This window comes from Muntiacus reevesi, chromosome 22 (genome assembly GCF_963930625.1).
Source record: "Muntiacus reevesi chromosome 22, mMunRee1.1, whole genome shotgun sequence".
In the NCBI taxonomy this organism is placed as follows: domain Eukaryota; kingdom Metazoa; phylum Chordata; class Mammalia; order Artiodactyla; family Cervidae; genus Muntiacus; species Muntiacus reevesi.
Genome location: NC_089270.1, coordinates 1,267,360 through 1,280,283, shown reverse-complemented (window position 1 = coordinate 1,280,283; position 12,924 = coordinate 1,267,360). Strand labels below are relative to the sequence as shown.

Below are 12,924 nucleotides of genomic sequence, written 5' to 3'. Positions count from 1 at the left end.
AGCAAGGTTCTAGTTCAGATCAGCGTGCTGGGGTCTCACCCTCCAGTTTTTCAGGGATCTTTCTACAGAGCAGTCCTTTTCTTTCTGCGTCTTTGCTTCGGTCTCCTCTTGAGTTCCTCCTCCCAGTCTATAAATATCCCCAAGTTCCTCCCATCTTAAAACCCAAACCCTCCCCCAGCGTTGCATCCCCACCCCCTCCTCTCCTGCTGCTTTCTCTTGCTCTCCCTCAATCTCTGCCTCTTCAGCAGAATTTCTTGAAGGCACTGCCTCCAAAGCCTCCACTTCCTCCGGGTAAGGCAGCCCAACGCCTCTCCCCGCCCCATCCCCACGGCTGGGTGGGGTCTTCCCGGTCTCCCCCCGCCGGTGGGGGGTGTGTGTCTAACCCCGCCTCCCAGTTTGTCAACCGGACCGTCTCTTGCTGGGTTCAGGCCCCTGCGTTCAGGCCAGGCACCGCTCTGCGAGTTTTTTTTCTCCTGTAATGGTTTTGCCAACCATTTTGGGCTCTATTGTCTTTTTAGAAGAGGAGGATCAAAAAGTAGAACAAACGAAGAATTAATAAGTAGGTTCAAGTCCAGATTAAAATTCATGGTATCTGCCCTGGAACATTGTTCCTTCTCTTCTTAAACAATATTTTAAAAAAGTTATCTGAAGAGATGATGTCACATTAGACTAGGATGTTATCGAATAAGCCACCTTAGGGCCATTTGATGCTGGGGGTTGCGGAGTACTGATGGCGTAGTAAAGACCAGGGCCCCAGCCTTGCTCATTGATATGTTAATTTGCAGAAGATTGGTAAGTAAAACAAAATTATTTGTGTCTGGTAGAGATGCAAACACATTCTGTCCGATACAAGTGGTAACCTCAAAGTTTTGCTTCAGTGGACTGTGCGGTGTCCACCAGATTTCCTCCAACGTGGAGGTCTCATTTGAGCCCTGCTCCTCTCGCCGACCACACACCCTCCGTTTCTGGCATCCTGCTTTAAAACCCGGGCTCCATCTTGACACACATCCACTCCACGAGTCAAGCAGTTTCGAGTTTTTAAATAATCCTATGTTGAAGATGGGGTTGTCCGGTGAAGAGAAGGCTTGGGAACGAAGTGCTCCTGGAAACCAGCGTTCGTCACAAGAGACTGAGAGGCGAGAAGTCTGCTCGGCGACTTCGTTCACGCTCACTCCTGCGGCAGCGGACCGCAGCGCGGCCCCGGGGCCCGCGGAGGGCCGGACGCCCGGGCCACCAGGCGGGCGAGCGACAGGGCGGAGCTGGCTCTACTGCGCGCTCCCGACCTGACGAGGCTGCGACGGAACACCGGCTCCTCAGAGGAGGCGGACGGAGCTCTGCACGCACTGGTTCACGGCGGCGTTCCGAGGGGAGACTGCTTGAGGCAGGGAGCCAATCAGCTCTCTCCCTGCTGGTAGACGTCAGGCCCGGGGCCCCGCCTCTTCTGGTATTGCGCCTGCGCAGGCAATCGCCAGCGGCCGGGTCTTGTCTTTTGCGCGCACGCGCGGGAGCGGCCCTCCCGTGAGGCCTTGCAAGGCTGGGCGGCGGCGGCGGGCTTCTGAGGGGCGCGAGCCGAGCTTCCTGAGGTGAGCGGCGCTGGACTCGCAGGTCTCTCAGGCGGGCGGTGGGACGGTGGGAGCGGCGCGGGTTAGCGGCTGCGTCTTCTTTCCGGGTGCCCCTGGGGACGTCTTTCGGGCGCGCGAGTAGTTTCCCGCGCAGCGCAGTCGCGGTCGTCAGGGGGAGGGGACGGGGGGAGTGACCGGCGAGTCTGGGGACGCCAGTGCGGTCGGGGGCCGGCCGGAGGGACGAGGGGCGCAGCGGCGGGAGACTGAGGGCTCCCATGCGGGCGAGGGGGGCGGCGGCAGGGGCCGGGGGCTCGGTGCCGGGAGAGGCGAGGGGGCGCCGCCGAAGACTGGGGACTCCAGTGCCGGCGGGGGGCCGGGCTCTAGTGGGGTCGTCGAGGCGAGGGGCACGGCCGGAAACGGGGTCTCCAGTGAGGGTGGGCTGTGGCGGGGGGCGCAGCTCCCGGGGCCCCAGGCCGCTGGGCCCTGGAGGCTCTGCTGGGACGCGGGGGGCGCATTCCAGCCCCGCCGGCCGGCCGGCACCCACTTAGTCAGTTCAGTTTAGTCGCTCAGTCGTGTCCGACTCTTTGCGACCCCATGGACTGCAGCACGCCAGTATTCCCTGTCCTTCAACCAACTCCCGGAGTTTACTCAGACTCGTGTCCATCGAGTTGGTGATGCCATCCAACCATCTCATTCTCTGTCTCCCCTTCTCCTGCCCCCAATCCCTCCCAGCATCAGAGTCTTTTCTAATGAGTCAGCTCTTGGCACCAGGTGGCCAAAGTATTGGAGTTTCAGCTTCAACATCAGTCCTCCCAGTGACTATTCAGCACTGATTTCCTTTAGGAATTGACCCGCTTAAGGTTTGTGCAGTTTGTCGTCGCGCCGACTGGGCCGCCTCTGTGGACGAATATTTTATTGACGCGCACCGATCGTTCACCGCTGAATGACACAGAATCACAGAGTGCCGCCGATTACTGGTTCCCTCCTCTGAACCTCTTGTTCCCTTCACTGGAGTTCGTAGCGTGGATTTTTCAGTGGTTCCTTTGCTGAAAATAACTAACGCCTGACATACCTTTATTTAAGGACTGCTCAGTCCTTTGGTTCTTTTCAGGTCGGGGGTGGTTTTTAAACCTGGTTTTCTCTGTACTAGGTTGGTCGTGTCTGACTTTGCTTCCTGCGTGAATGCGGCTGCTGACTGAGTCATTCAGGTAAATATTCAGTTGACTCTTCCTCAAACTCTGACCATATTTATTTCTGTCTTCTCGGAAAGGACAGGGAAAAGAGATTGCTTAGTCACGTGATGGCGTGGATATGTTTAGATCCATCTATTTTGAATTAAAAACTGAATTGCTGATGTATAAAATGTATATTAAACCATGTTACCTTTGGAAAAAATAAGATTTTCTTGTTGATTAGCCTTTCATTACAGTTTCAGTGTTCTGGGTAATACTCTAATTATTTCTCTTTGTCAGACTTTTCAGCTACAACTATCTCTGGATTAGATAGTTCCCAAATATCTTGTGACATTTATCTGTATAATACTTTAAAAGATAGAATCGCCTTATTTGTGGTCTAATACTTGGTTTTTTTTTCCCCTCTAGGATAAATTATTATAGATTCTAAAAACATTTTTCCCCCTTCTCTATGGATTTAACATAAAATTAGTTTTGTATGTAGTTGGACTTATTTTTTAAATATCAACACCATTAAAGCCTTATCAGTTACAAAATATCGGGTAGTTAAACCATGAGCTGTGGAAAAGATTTTGTGGAAACATTAAAAAAAATTGGTTATCCCAAAGCTGATAGTCTTAATGGGGAAGATTTTGACTGGTTGTTTGTTGAAAATGAACCATTTTTGAAGTGGTTTTGTGAGAATGTGAATGAACAGAACGTATTGTCTGAAGAGGAATTGGAAGCTTTTAGCATTCTTCAAAAATCAGGCAAGCCCATCCTAGAAGGAGCAGCATTGGATGAAGTTCTTAAAACTTGTAAAGCTTCTGATTTGAAGACACCCACCTTGAATGACAAAGAGCTAGAGAAATTAGAGGATGAGGTTCAAACTCTGCAGAAATTAAAGAACCTAAAAATTCAGCGACGTAATAAATGCCAATTGATGGCTTCAGTAACTAGTCACAAATCTCTGAGGTTAAAGGCTAAACAAGAAGAAACCAATAAAAAGCTGAAACAGAGTCAAGGAATTCTAAATGCTACAAATACTAAGATCAGTAATGAACTTCACACTCTTACTGATGGAGTTGCCAAGTTAATGACGTTTTTCAGACGATCAAATTTGGGTCAAGGAACAAATCCACTGGTGTTTTTATCTCAGTTTTCATTGCAAAACTATCTAAGCCAAGAAGAGCAAAGTACGGCAGCATTAACCTTATATACCAAAAAACAGTTCTTTCAGGGTATACATGAAGTAGTCGAAAGTTCAAATGAAGAAAATTTTCAACTTTTAGATATGCAGGCACCGTCTGTTTGTGATAATCAAGAAGTTCTTGAGGAGAGCCGGCTAGAAATGGCTAGGCTGCAGCTGGCATACATTTGTGCTCAACATCAGTTAATTCACTTGAAAGCAAATAATTTGAGCCTGAAGTCAAGTATAAAGTGGGCAGAGGAGAATCTTCATAGCCTCACGAGCAAGGTAAGTATGAGAAATGAGACTGGATTCATATTTAAGTTGTTAATTATGAAATAATATTGGGAGATCCTCTGGAGAAGGGAATGGCAACCTACTCCAGTATTCTTGCCTGGAGAATTCCACAGGAGGAACTGGTGGGCTATAGCTTATGGGGTTGCAAAGAGTCGGACAGGACTGAGCGACTAACACACGCTGATAGTAAAGTATTTTAGAAAGAGGGATGTAATAAGTAATTACATTTTCTTTTTCTTACTTTCTGTTCAGTGTTTAGTTATGGTATGTGTTATTGTTTCACACAAATAGATCTTAGTGGAGGGCAGAAATAGTAGTTATAACCCAACCACCTTATCTAGCTCACTTTCAAAAGTACTTTTGCATTCTTTGTTGGTTCATACACAGATAAGGCTGACATTGCCTTTTTTATGATGAATGAGTAAAGAGTCTTATTGCTGTTATGCCTTATTTGCTCTGACCAGAGGATGGTGCTAACGAAATTAGAAATCCAGTTCAGTGGATTGAAACTCTTGATTATTTTTTAAGAATGTACAGATGTATTAAAGATATCTACCTGCACTCTTGGGTAGCTTGCTTTCCTGGTCATGTAACCAGTAGATAGTTGAGTAAAAAGAACAGTTTTTCTGAAGCTAAATATCTATAATTGTCACAAACTTCAGAATGTTGTATGAAGTCCTGTCATTCTGTAGAGGTTCTAAAGTCAAGAAGGAAGGTGGGAGAAGAGCTACTGAGATTATTTTAAGAAAAGCATAAATAGCATATATTAGCATTTGGTAAGCAGTGTCATAATGGGTGATTTTTTTTTTAAGACAAATCTGACAAGATCTCTGTTTTAGTAGCCATTTATGTGTGTAGTATTTTACATAGTAGTAATAGCATTAAAATTTAGCAATTCATAATGGCTTTACCCTTGGTTTCATCTCCACTGTGATTTTGGCTTTTGTTAATTCGAAACGAGTTTCTATTAGTGTGTTATCTCATAAACTAAGATGGAAAGTGAAAATAATTTTAAAACTATTCCTACTTTGTATTTACAGTTTGAAATGTAATTGTTTTGTTTGTGTAGGCTCTTGGCAAAGATAATTTGGATGCTAAAATTTCTAACTTGAACAGTGAAATTCTGAAACTTGAAGAACAAATCACTCATATAAAAGACAAAATTTTGCCTGCCGTGGTAAAAGAGAATGCCCAATTATTGAATATGCCAGTTGTAAAGGGAGATTTTGATCGACAGATTGCTAAACAAGACTATTACACAGCAAGACAAGAGTTTGTTTTAAATCAGTTGATAAAGCAAAAGGCATCATTTGATCTTCTTCATTTATCATATGAAATTGAATTGAGAAAGCATTGGGACATATATCGTCAGCTGGAAAACTTGGTTCACCTACTTAATCAAAGTAATTTGATGTTCCACCAACGATTAAAAATGCTAACAGACCCATCAGTATCTCAGCAGATAAATCCAAGGAATACCATTGATACCAAGGATTCTTCTACTCATAGGTAGGTTTCTTTGTTTCTTTAGTGAGTAATTATTTTTCTATTTGTTTTTGTAAAGTACTAGAATTTGAACTAAAGTTTGTGAAAGTTTAAAAGTTCTTTGCACTTCATTTTTGGCTTTTGGATTCTTCCACCTTTCTGTTACATGGGTCTATGTTTCTTTTAGTTTTTTTTCCAATTCCTCAGTTAATTTTATTTTTTTAAAATTTTTTAAAATTGAGGGCTAACCTTTTCCATTTATGTTAGATCTAGAAGTAGCTGGTTTAGAGGTGAGGTGGATGGTTTGGAGAATTGAAAATATACAAGACCTTTATTCAAGTTTGGATGCTATCATTTAGATGCTTTTAGATTTGGGGCAGGAGGCTAACTCCAGCAGGAAATTTGAATACAGTTTGGTGTATAGCAAGTATTGCTGAGCAGAGAATTGATTACATTTGGAGAAGGCAGCGGTAGAGAGGAGAGAAGACTTCATTTTTGCATCTAGTCTGGTGAATCAGTAAGAATGACTGCTAGCTTCTGGTCTCTCCTGGATGTCTGAGCAATTAATGGTATGGAGATACTGAAATTGAGCGGCTAAAGTAGTAAAAGGACTCAAAAATCTGGATTCTACTGCTGCTTTTTCTCTAGACTAGAAGAAAATCATCAGATGCTTTTCATTCTTATTAATGAAATGAAGGGCATGGATAGAGCTATGTCATTTCACAGTTTTAGAAGGTGGCATTGATATCATGATTCTGTGTGAATGGTCCCCCCTGGAATTGTGTAGTCACATTCCACAAGAACAGAATTAGCCTTGGACTTGAATTGGTTTGGGGCTTCCTTGGGACTGAGATGGTAAAGAATCTGCCTGCAGTTCAGGAGACCCGGGTTCGATCCCTGGGTCTAGAAAATCCCTTGGAGATGGGAATAGCTTCCCACTCCCATATTCTTGCCTGGTGAATTCCATGAACAGAGGAACTTGGCAGGCTACAGTGCATGGAATCACGAAGAGTTGGACACAACTGAGCGACTTAACACTTTAACTACTTTTTACTTTGAACCAGTTTTAGGAAGACTTAAGAAAAAGAACAGATACTTTTTGTCATATATGTGTAAAAGGTGCTGCCTCACATTTTCCTTTTGTACTGTAGGATTTTTCTGCCATTAATGTTTGAAGTATTAAAATAGCCTCATTAGGAATTTAATTTGTCAAGCAAATGTGGACATGACTGGAGTAGCAAGTTTACTATTAATATTTATGTAGCTTGTATTTTCAATTTTTCTCTTTTAAATCTACCATAGTCCTTTAAAATTAGGTAGATATTAAGATGTGAAAATTAAATCTCAAAGATTGATTTGACTTAGGTCTTACATGACAGCCAGAACTCAGACCTAAGTCTTCTGTTTCAAGTTCTTTGCGATTTCTGCTACATCATAGTTGTGTTCTGTGAAAGAAGTGTTTTCTAGGGCAGTCTCTCTGAAATGTTACTTTAATTGAAGTAGGTTAATGGCAGTTAAAGTCAAAAAGAATTTTATGTCTAAAACTTGGAAGAGAGGAAAACTGGGGATTCAGATACAATAATTAGAATATGTATTTCTGTAATGAGATAGTATTGTAGTTGGAAAGTTTTTAATTGTTTGATTAATATTTACAAATTGTTAGCTTTCCCCAAAGATGTCCCAATATAGTGCGTTATAATTTTGAAAACTATACTGACTTAAGAATTTTTTCTAATTTTTATTTCCACATTTGAGGCTTTATCAACTTTTAGAAGGAGAGAATAAGAAAAAAGAATTGTTTATAACCCATGGAAACCTGGAAGAAGTAGCTGAGAAGTTAAAACAGGATGTTTCTTTGGTACAAGAGCAGTTGGCAGTATCTGCTCAAGAACATTCTTCCTTTCTGTCCAAACTAAACAATGATGTGAATATGCTTTGTGAAGCTTTGTATCAAGGAGGAAATCAGCTTTTGCTTAGTGATCAGGTAGGTGCTTACGATGGTAATTTAAAATGCTTAAAAAAAATAATGTTCATTGTAAAAGATACTAAAGAAAATGTTAACATGAAGAAAATATCTCCCCGTTTCTCTGATTAGTAGCATTTTTATATCTCATATTTATTCACATATAAATATATTTTTCAAATAGTTTGGTCAGAGTTTTTAAAATTTATTAAATATTTCAGATATGAAAGGAAAGTAATGTTTATGGTAAGAATGAAGAAAAAAAAAACCATGCCTGTAGTTTTTTTCACCTATTTTAACACACAGAGGATTGCTCTTATATCTGTAAAATTCTGTGTATGTACCCTTAGTAATATCATGATCCTTCTAATAGCATTTCCCTCTCGTTTTTTAGGGAGGAACTACTATGCTAAGTTTTGTCATTTGCTTTCTTATATTTGTAATACAGACTGTGTGTTATTTAGTTTTGTATGTTTCTGAACTTTATATAGATTTTATTATGTATATTTTTCAGTAACTTGCTTGCTGCTTAATATGATTTTGGGTTTCATCCATGTGGATATTTATAAAACTTAGCTTATTTATAGTAGTTCATTTATAGTTTTCTCTTTTGTATAGTTGGTATTCCCTTATGTGAAATTCCACAATTGAATTACCTGTACTGTTGACAGACATTTAGATTATTTCCAGTTTTTGCTGTCGTAGATCATACAGCCTGTTGCATGTCTTATAGATGCATGTCTCTCTCTCTCTCTGTCACCTCACATAGGAGTGGAATTGCTGAATAACAGGTTCTGTTTTACATTATACAGCAAACTGATTTTAGAACTGGTTGTACCATATTGTACCAGCAGTGTTTTAAGAGATGCTCTTTTACCATATTTTTTTCATCACAGAGTGCTATTTGCATTTATAATTTTTTTCTCACTCTGCATAGATATAAAATAGCATCCTGTTGAGGTTATAATTTGCATTTCTCTGATGATCATGGAGGTTGAGTCCCTTTTGGGTAGGAGCTCTTTTACATATTTCCAATGCCAGTCATTTGTCAGTGGTGTGTGTTGCATATGTTTGCTCCCTATGTGTGTCTTGTTTTTTTCTTTTTTATTGTTACCTGTTAGTTTGGTTTTGGGTTTTTTTTTTTTTAAGATTTCAATTTTGATGTAATTTATCACTCTTATGGTTTGCCGTTTTTTGCCCTTAACATAGTAATGACAGTCCCTTTTACTTTATCTGAAACGTTTATGATGTTCTAGCTCAGTTCTTTAATCCACCAGGAGTTTATGACATGAGAAGTAGAATTCTAATTTGGTGAAGGACAGGGAAGCCTGGCATGCTTCAGTCATTTGGGTTGCAAGGAATTTGACATGACTGAGTGAACAATAACAGATGATTCCTGTCTGGACTATGATTCTAACCAAGGGCCCTTCCTGCTCTGGCCATCCTGATCTTATGATTTTTGGTGTCCTTAGTTTATTACAAAGACAGTCTGCTGTTTGACTTCCTTTCTTCTATGGACCTTGCACTTTACCACTCATCTTGTCAGTCTCAGGAATCATGGATTCTGTTTTTTCAAGATTAGCGATTGAGTAAAGCAGCTTCTGGGCGCTCTTACCAGTCTGCATTGTTTTATGGATTTGTAGTCTTTTGAAGTCTTATTATCTCTTTGTTGCTTTTAGGAAGCCTTGGGGTTTGTTTGTTGTTGTGGTTGGCTGGGTCTCCTGTGGTGCGTGGGCTTTCCCTAGTTGCAGTGAGCAGAGGCTCTTTAGTTGTGGCATGGACTTTCTAGTTGCCCCATGGCGTGTGGGATCTTAGTTCCCTGACCAGGCAACACAGAATCTGCGTCCCCTGCATTGTAAGGCAGGTTTTTTAATCACTGGACCACCAGCAAAGTCCTAGGAAGATTTTGTTTTGTTTGACTCTTTAAAATACTTCATTTCACTTTTTACACTTTTTCCTATGGGAGAATTTATCTGAATAATTAGCTTATCTTTTCTTGAAATAAGACAGCTTATGATTAGTTTTTTAAATAATTTTTTTATTATAAAATATTCAAAATGTAAAATTTACAATTTTAACCATTTTAATGTGTGCACTTATGATGACGTTAAGAACATTTGCAGTGTCATGCAGCCATGTCACGATTTACTTCCAGAACTTTTTTCTCATCCCACATGGGCTAAACTCTGTGCCTGTTAATATTAATTCTCCATTCCTTCTTTTCCCCACCCCTGGTAATCTCTATTCCATTTTCTGTCTCTATAAATTTGCCTACTATAGGTATCTTATAAAAGTAGAATCATATAATAATATTTGTCCTTTTGTCTTGGTTTATCTCAGCATAATATCCTTAAGTATCATCCATATTGCATCAGGTGTGAAAATTTTATTCCTTTTTGGTGCTGAATATTCTATTGTGTGTATATACCACATTTTATCTGTTCATCTGTATTTTATCATCGCATTTTATCTGTTTATCTGTTCATCTGTTCATAGACACTTGAGTTGTTTACACCTTTTATCTGTTGTATATAATGCTGCTATGAATGGTGGTGTACAAGTATTTGAGTCCCTGTTTTCATTTCTTTTGGGTATATGCCTACGAGTGAATGCTGAATCACGGTAAGCCTGTGTTTAACTTTTGGAGAATCTGACGTTACCCAGCAACTGTACCAGGGTTCTAGTTTCTACGTGTCCTCACCTATACTTGTTATTTTCTCTTTTAAAAAAGTATGTAGTAGTCATCCTCATGGATATGAAGTGATATTTGTGGTTAGTTTTTTAAAGTCTATTACTGATTCTGTCTTCTTGATCTTTTAAATAATTATGTAAAAATCCTATGATGGTGGATTTGAAAATTTCTCATTGTAGTTCTGTCAGTGTTTTATTTATATTTGAGTCTATTTTATAAGTTACATCCAAGTTTAAAATTGCAGTGAATTATTATTCTGATAGATTTAAATTGCAGTGATTTAACTGTTGAGCCATTATCTAATGACCCTGTATTGTGCTTTTTGTCTTAATTTTCTTTTGTCCGATATTAATATTCCTATGCTATTTTTCTTTTGGTTAGTATTTGCAAAGTAGATGCTTTTTTTCTTTACTACTGTATCTTTTATATTGTCCTTTTATTTAGCATTATGAAATAGAACATTTCCATGCTACAATAATTTTAATTTTTAATGTTTATAATACTCTATTGATTTAATTACTGTGTCATAATTTCTGTAACTAGTCCACCATTTGGATGAACTCTTAGAGGTATTATAGAATTACGAGGTTTCTTGGGTTATACACATTATTTTTTAGCTTTTGATACTGCTATATTGCTTTTCAAAGGAGTTTACCTACTTCAAATGTCACCAGCTATTTGAATATCTACTAGACACCATTTATCATACAATATACCATAGTTTCAGGAGTTTCTAAGAAAGAAAAAGCTTTTTCATTTATACTGACACAGTACTTTCTTATTTAGAATTTTTATTTCATACCTATTAGGTATCTTTTAGGTATGGTAGACATAGGTTTTTATCATATCCCTTAGGAATATACATTAAAAGGAAAAAAGCCAGTTAAAATGATTGACGTATTCCTGAAACTCCACATTCAGTGTCCCTTTCTATGTTATTTTTTGACTCAAAGTATTTTTTATGTTTTTCCACACTGTACATAAACAGTGTTGGTGATAGCAAAAAACTTACTGTTCAGTTGGTAAGTCGTTTCTGACTCTGCAACGCCGTGGACTACAGCACACCAGGCTCCTCTGGCTCTTAGCTGTCTCCTGGAATTTGCTTAAATTCATGTCCACTGAGTCAGTGATGCTATCCAACCATCTCATTCTCTGTCTCCCACTTCTCCTGCCCTCAACCTTTCCAGCATCAGGGTCTTTTCCAGTGAGTCGGCTCTTCACATCAGGTGGCCAGAGTATAGGAGCTATAGTTTGAGCATCAATCCTTCCAATGAATATTCACAGTTGATTTCCTTTAGGATTGACTGGTTCAATCTCCTTGCTGTCCAAGGACTCTCAAGAGTCTTCTCCAGCACCTCAATTTGAAAGCATCAATTCTTCGACACTCAGCATTCTTTATGGTCCAACTCTCACATCTGTACATGACTACTGGAAAAACCATAGCTTTGACTATGTGGACTTCGATTGGCCACATGATGTCTCTGCTTTTTAATATGCTCTCTAGGTTTGTCATAGCTTTCCTTCCAAGGAGCAAGAGTCTTTCCATTTCTTGGCTGCGTTCACCATCTGCAGTGTTTTTGGAACCCAAGAAAATAAAATCTGTCAATTTCCATTTTTTCCTCTTCTATTTGCCATGAAGTGATGGGGGCTGATGCCCTTATCTTAGTTTTTTGAATATTGAGTTTTAAGCCAGCTTTTTCACTGTCCTCTTTAACCCTTATCAAGAGGCTCTTTGGTTTCTCTTTGAGTGCCAAAATATGGTCCATTGGAAATGGGAATGACAAACCACTCTAGTATTCTTGCCCCATGAACAGTATGAAAAGGCAACTAAATGACCTAATTTTAAAATGGGCTAAGGACTTGAATAGACTTTTCTCTAAAGAAGATATACAAATGGCCAACAGGTTTATGAGTAGTTGCTCGACATCACTAATTATCAGAGAAATGCAAAGCAAAGCCACAGTTGAGATATCGCCTTACACCTGTTATGACTATTATCAAAAAACCAAAAGAGCCGTGTTGGTGAGGATGTGGGGACAGTGGAGCCCTGGTACATTTTGGTGGGAATGCAAAATGGTGAAGCTACTGTGGAAACAGTATGGAATTTCCTTGAAGAATTTAAAAATGGAACTACTGCATGATCCTGTAAGCCTCCTCCTGGGTGTGCATCCAGAGGAGATAAAAATAGGATACTAAAGAGAGATCTCTGCTCACATGTTCATTGCAGCCCTACTTGTAATAGCTAAGCTGTAGAAAAAAACAAAAGTCCATCTGTGGCAGAATAAAAAAAGAAAATATAGTAGTTTATACATACAGTGAAATATTATTCAGCCTTAAAAAGCAACTGCAAAATACCACAACATGAATGAACCTTGGGGAGATTATGCTGAGTGAAAATAGGCTAGTCCCAAGAAACAGTGCCTGATTCCACTTACTGTGGGCTATCTAAAATTGACTCATTAGAAGCACAGAGCACATTGGTGGTTGCCAGTGATGGAGAGTTGTTAATCAGTAGGTATCAGGTTCACTTACGGCAACCTGCCACACAGCATTGTGCTAATAGG

The 12,924-nt window shown here is 40.0% G+C and overlaps 1 protein-coding gene across 3 annotated transcripts in view; it reads left to right on the top strand.

Annotated features, from left to right (window-relative positions):
• Positions 1-1,469: 1,469 nt before the first annotated feature.
• Positions 1,470-12,924, top strand: part of HAUS3 (HAUS augmin like complex subunit 3) — an 85,045-nt gene continuing 73,590 nt past the window's right edge. For 2 of the 3 annotated variants that reach the window (XM_065914726.1, XM_065914727.1), the window contains exons 1-2: positions 1,470-1,583; positions 2,713-2,770. Coding sequence is in view for 1 of the 3 variants with exons in the window: in XM_065914725.1 (XP_065770797.1) it covers positions 3,309-4,211; positions 5,290-5,729; positions 7,461-7,689 (1,572 nt within the window). In the remaining 2 variants the exon portion in view is untranslated. Of the gene's footprint in view, positions 1,584-2,712; positions 2,771-3,163; positions 4,212-5,289; positions 5,730-7,460; positions 7,690-12,924 lie in introns of all 3 variants that reach the window. The other variant, XM_065914725.1, reaches the window with a different exon arrangement.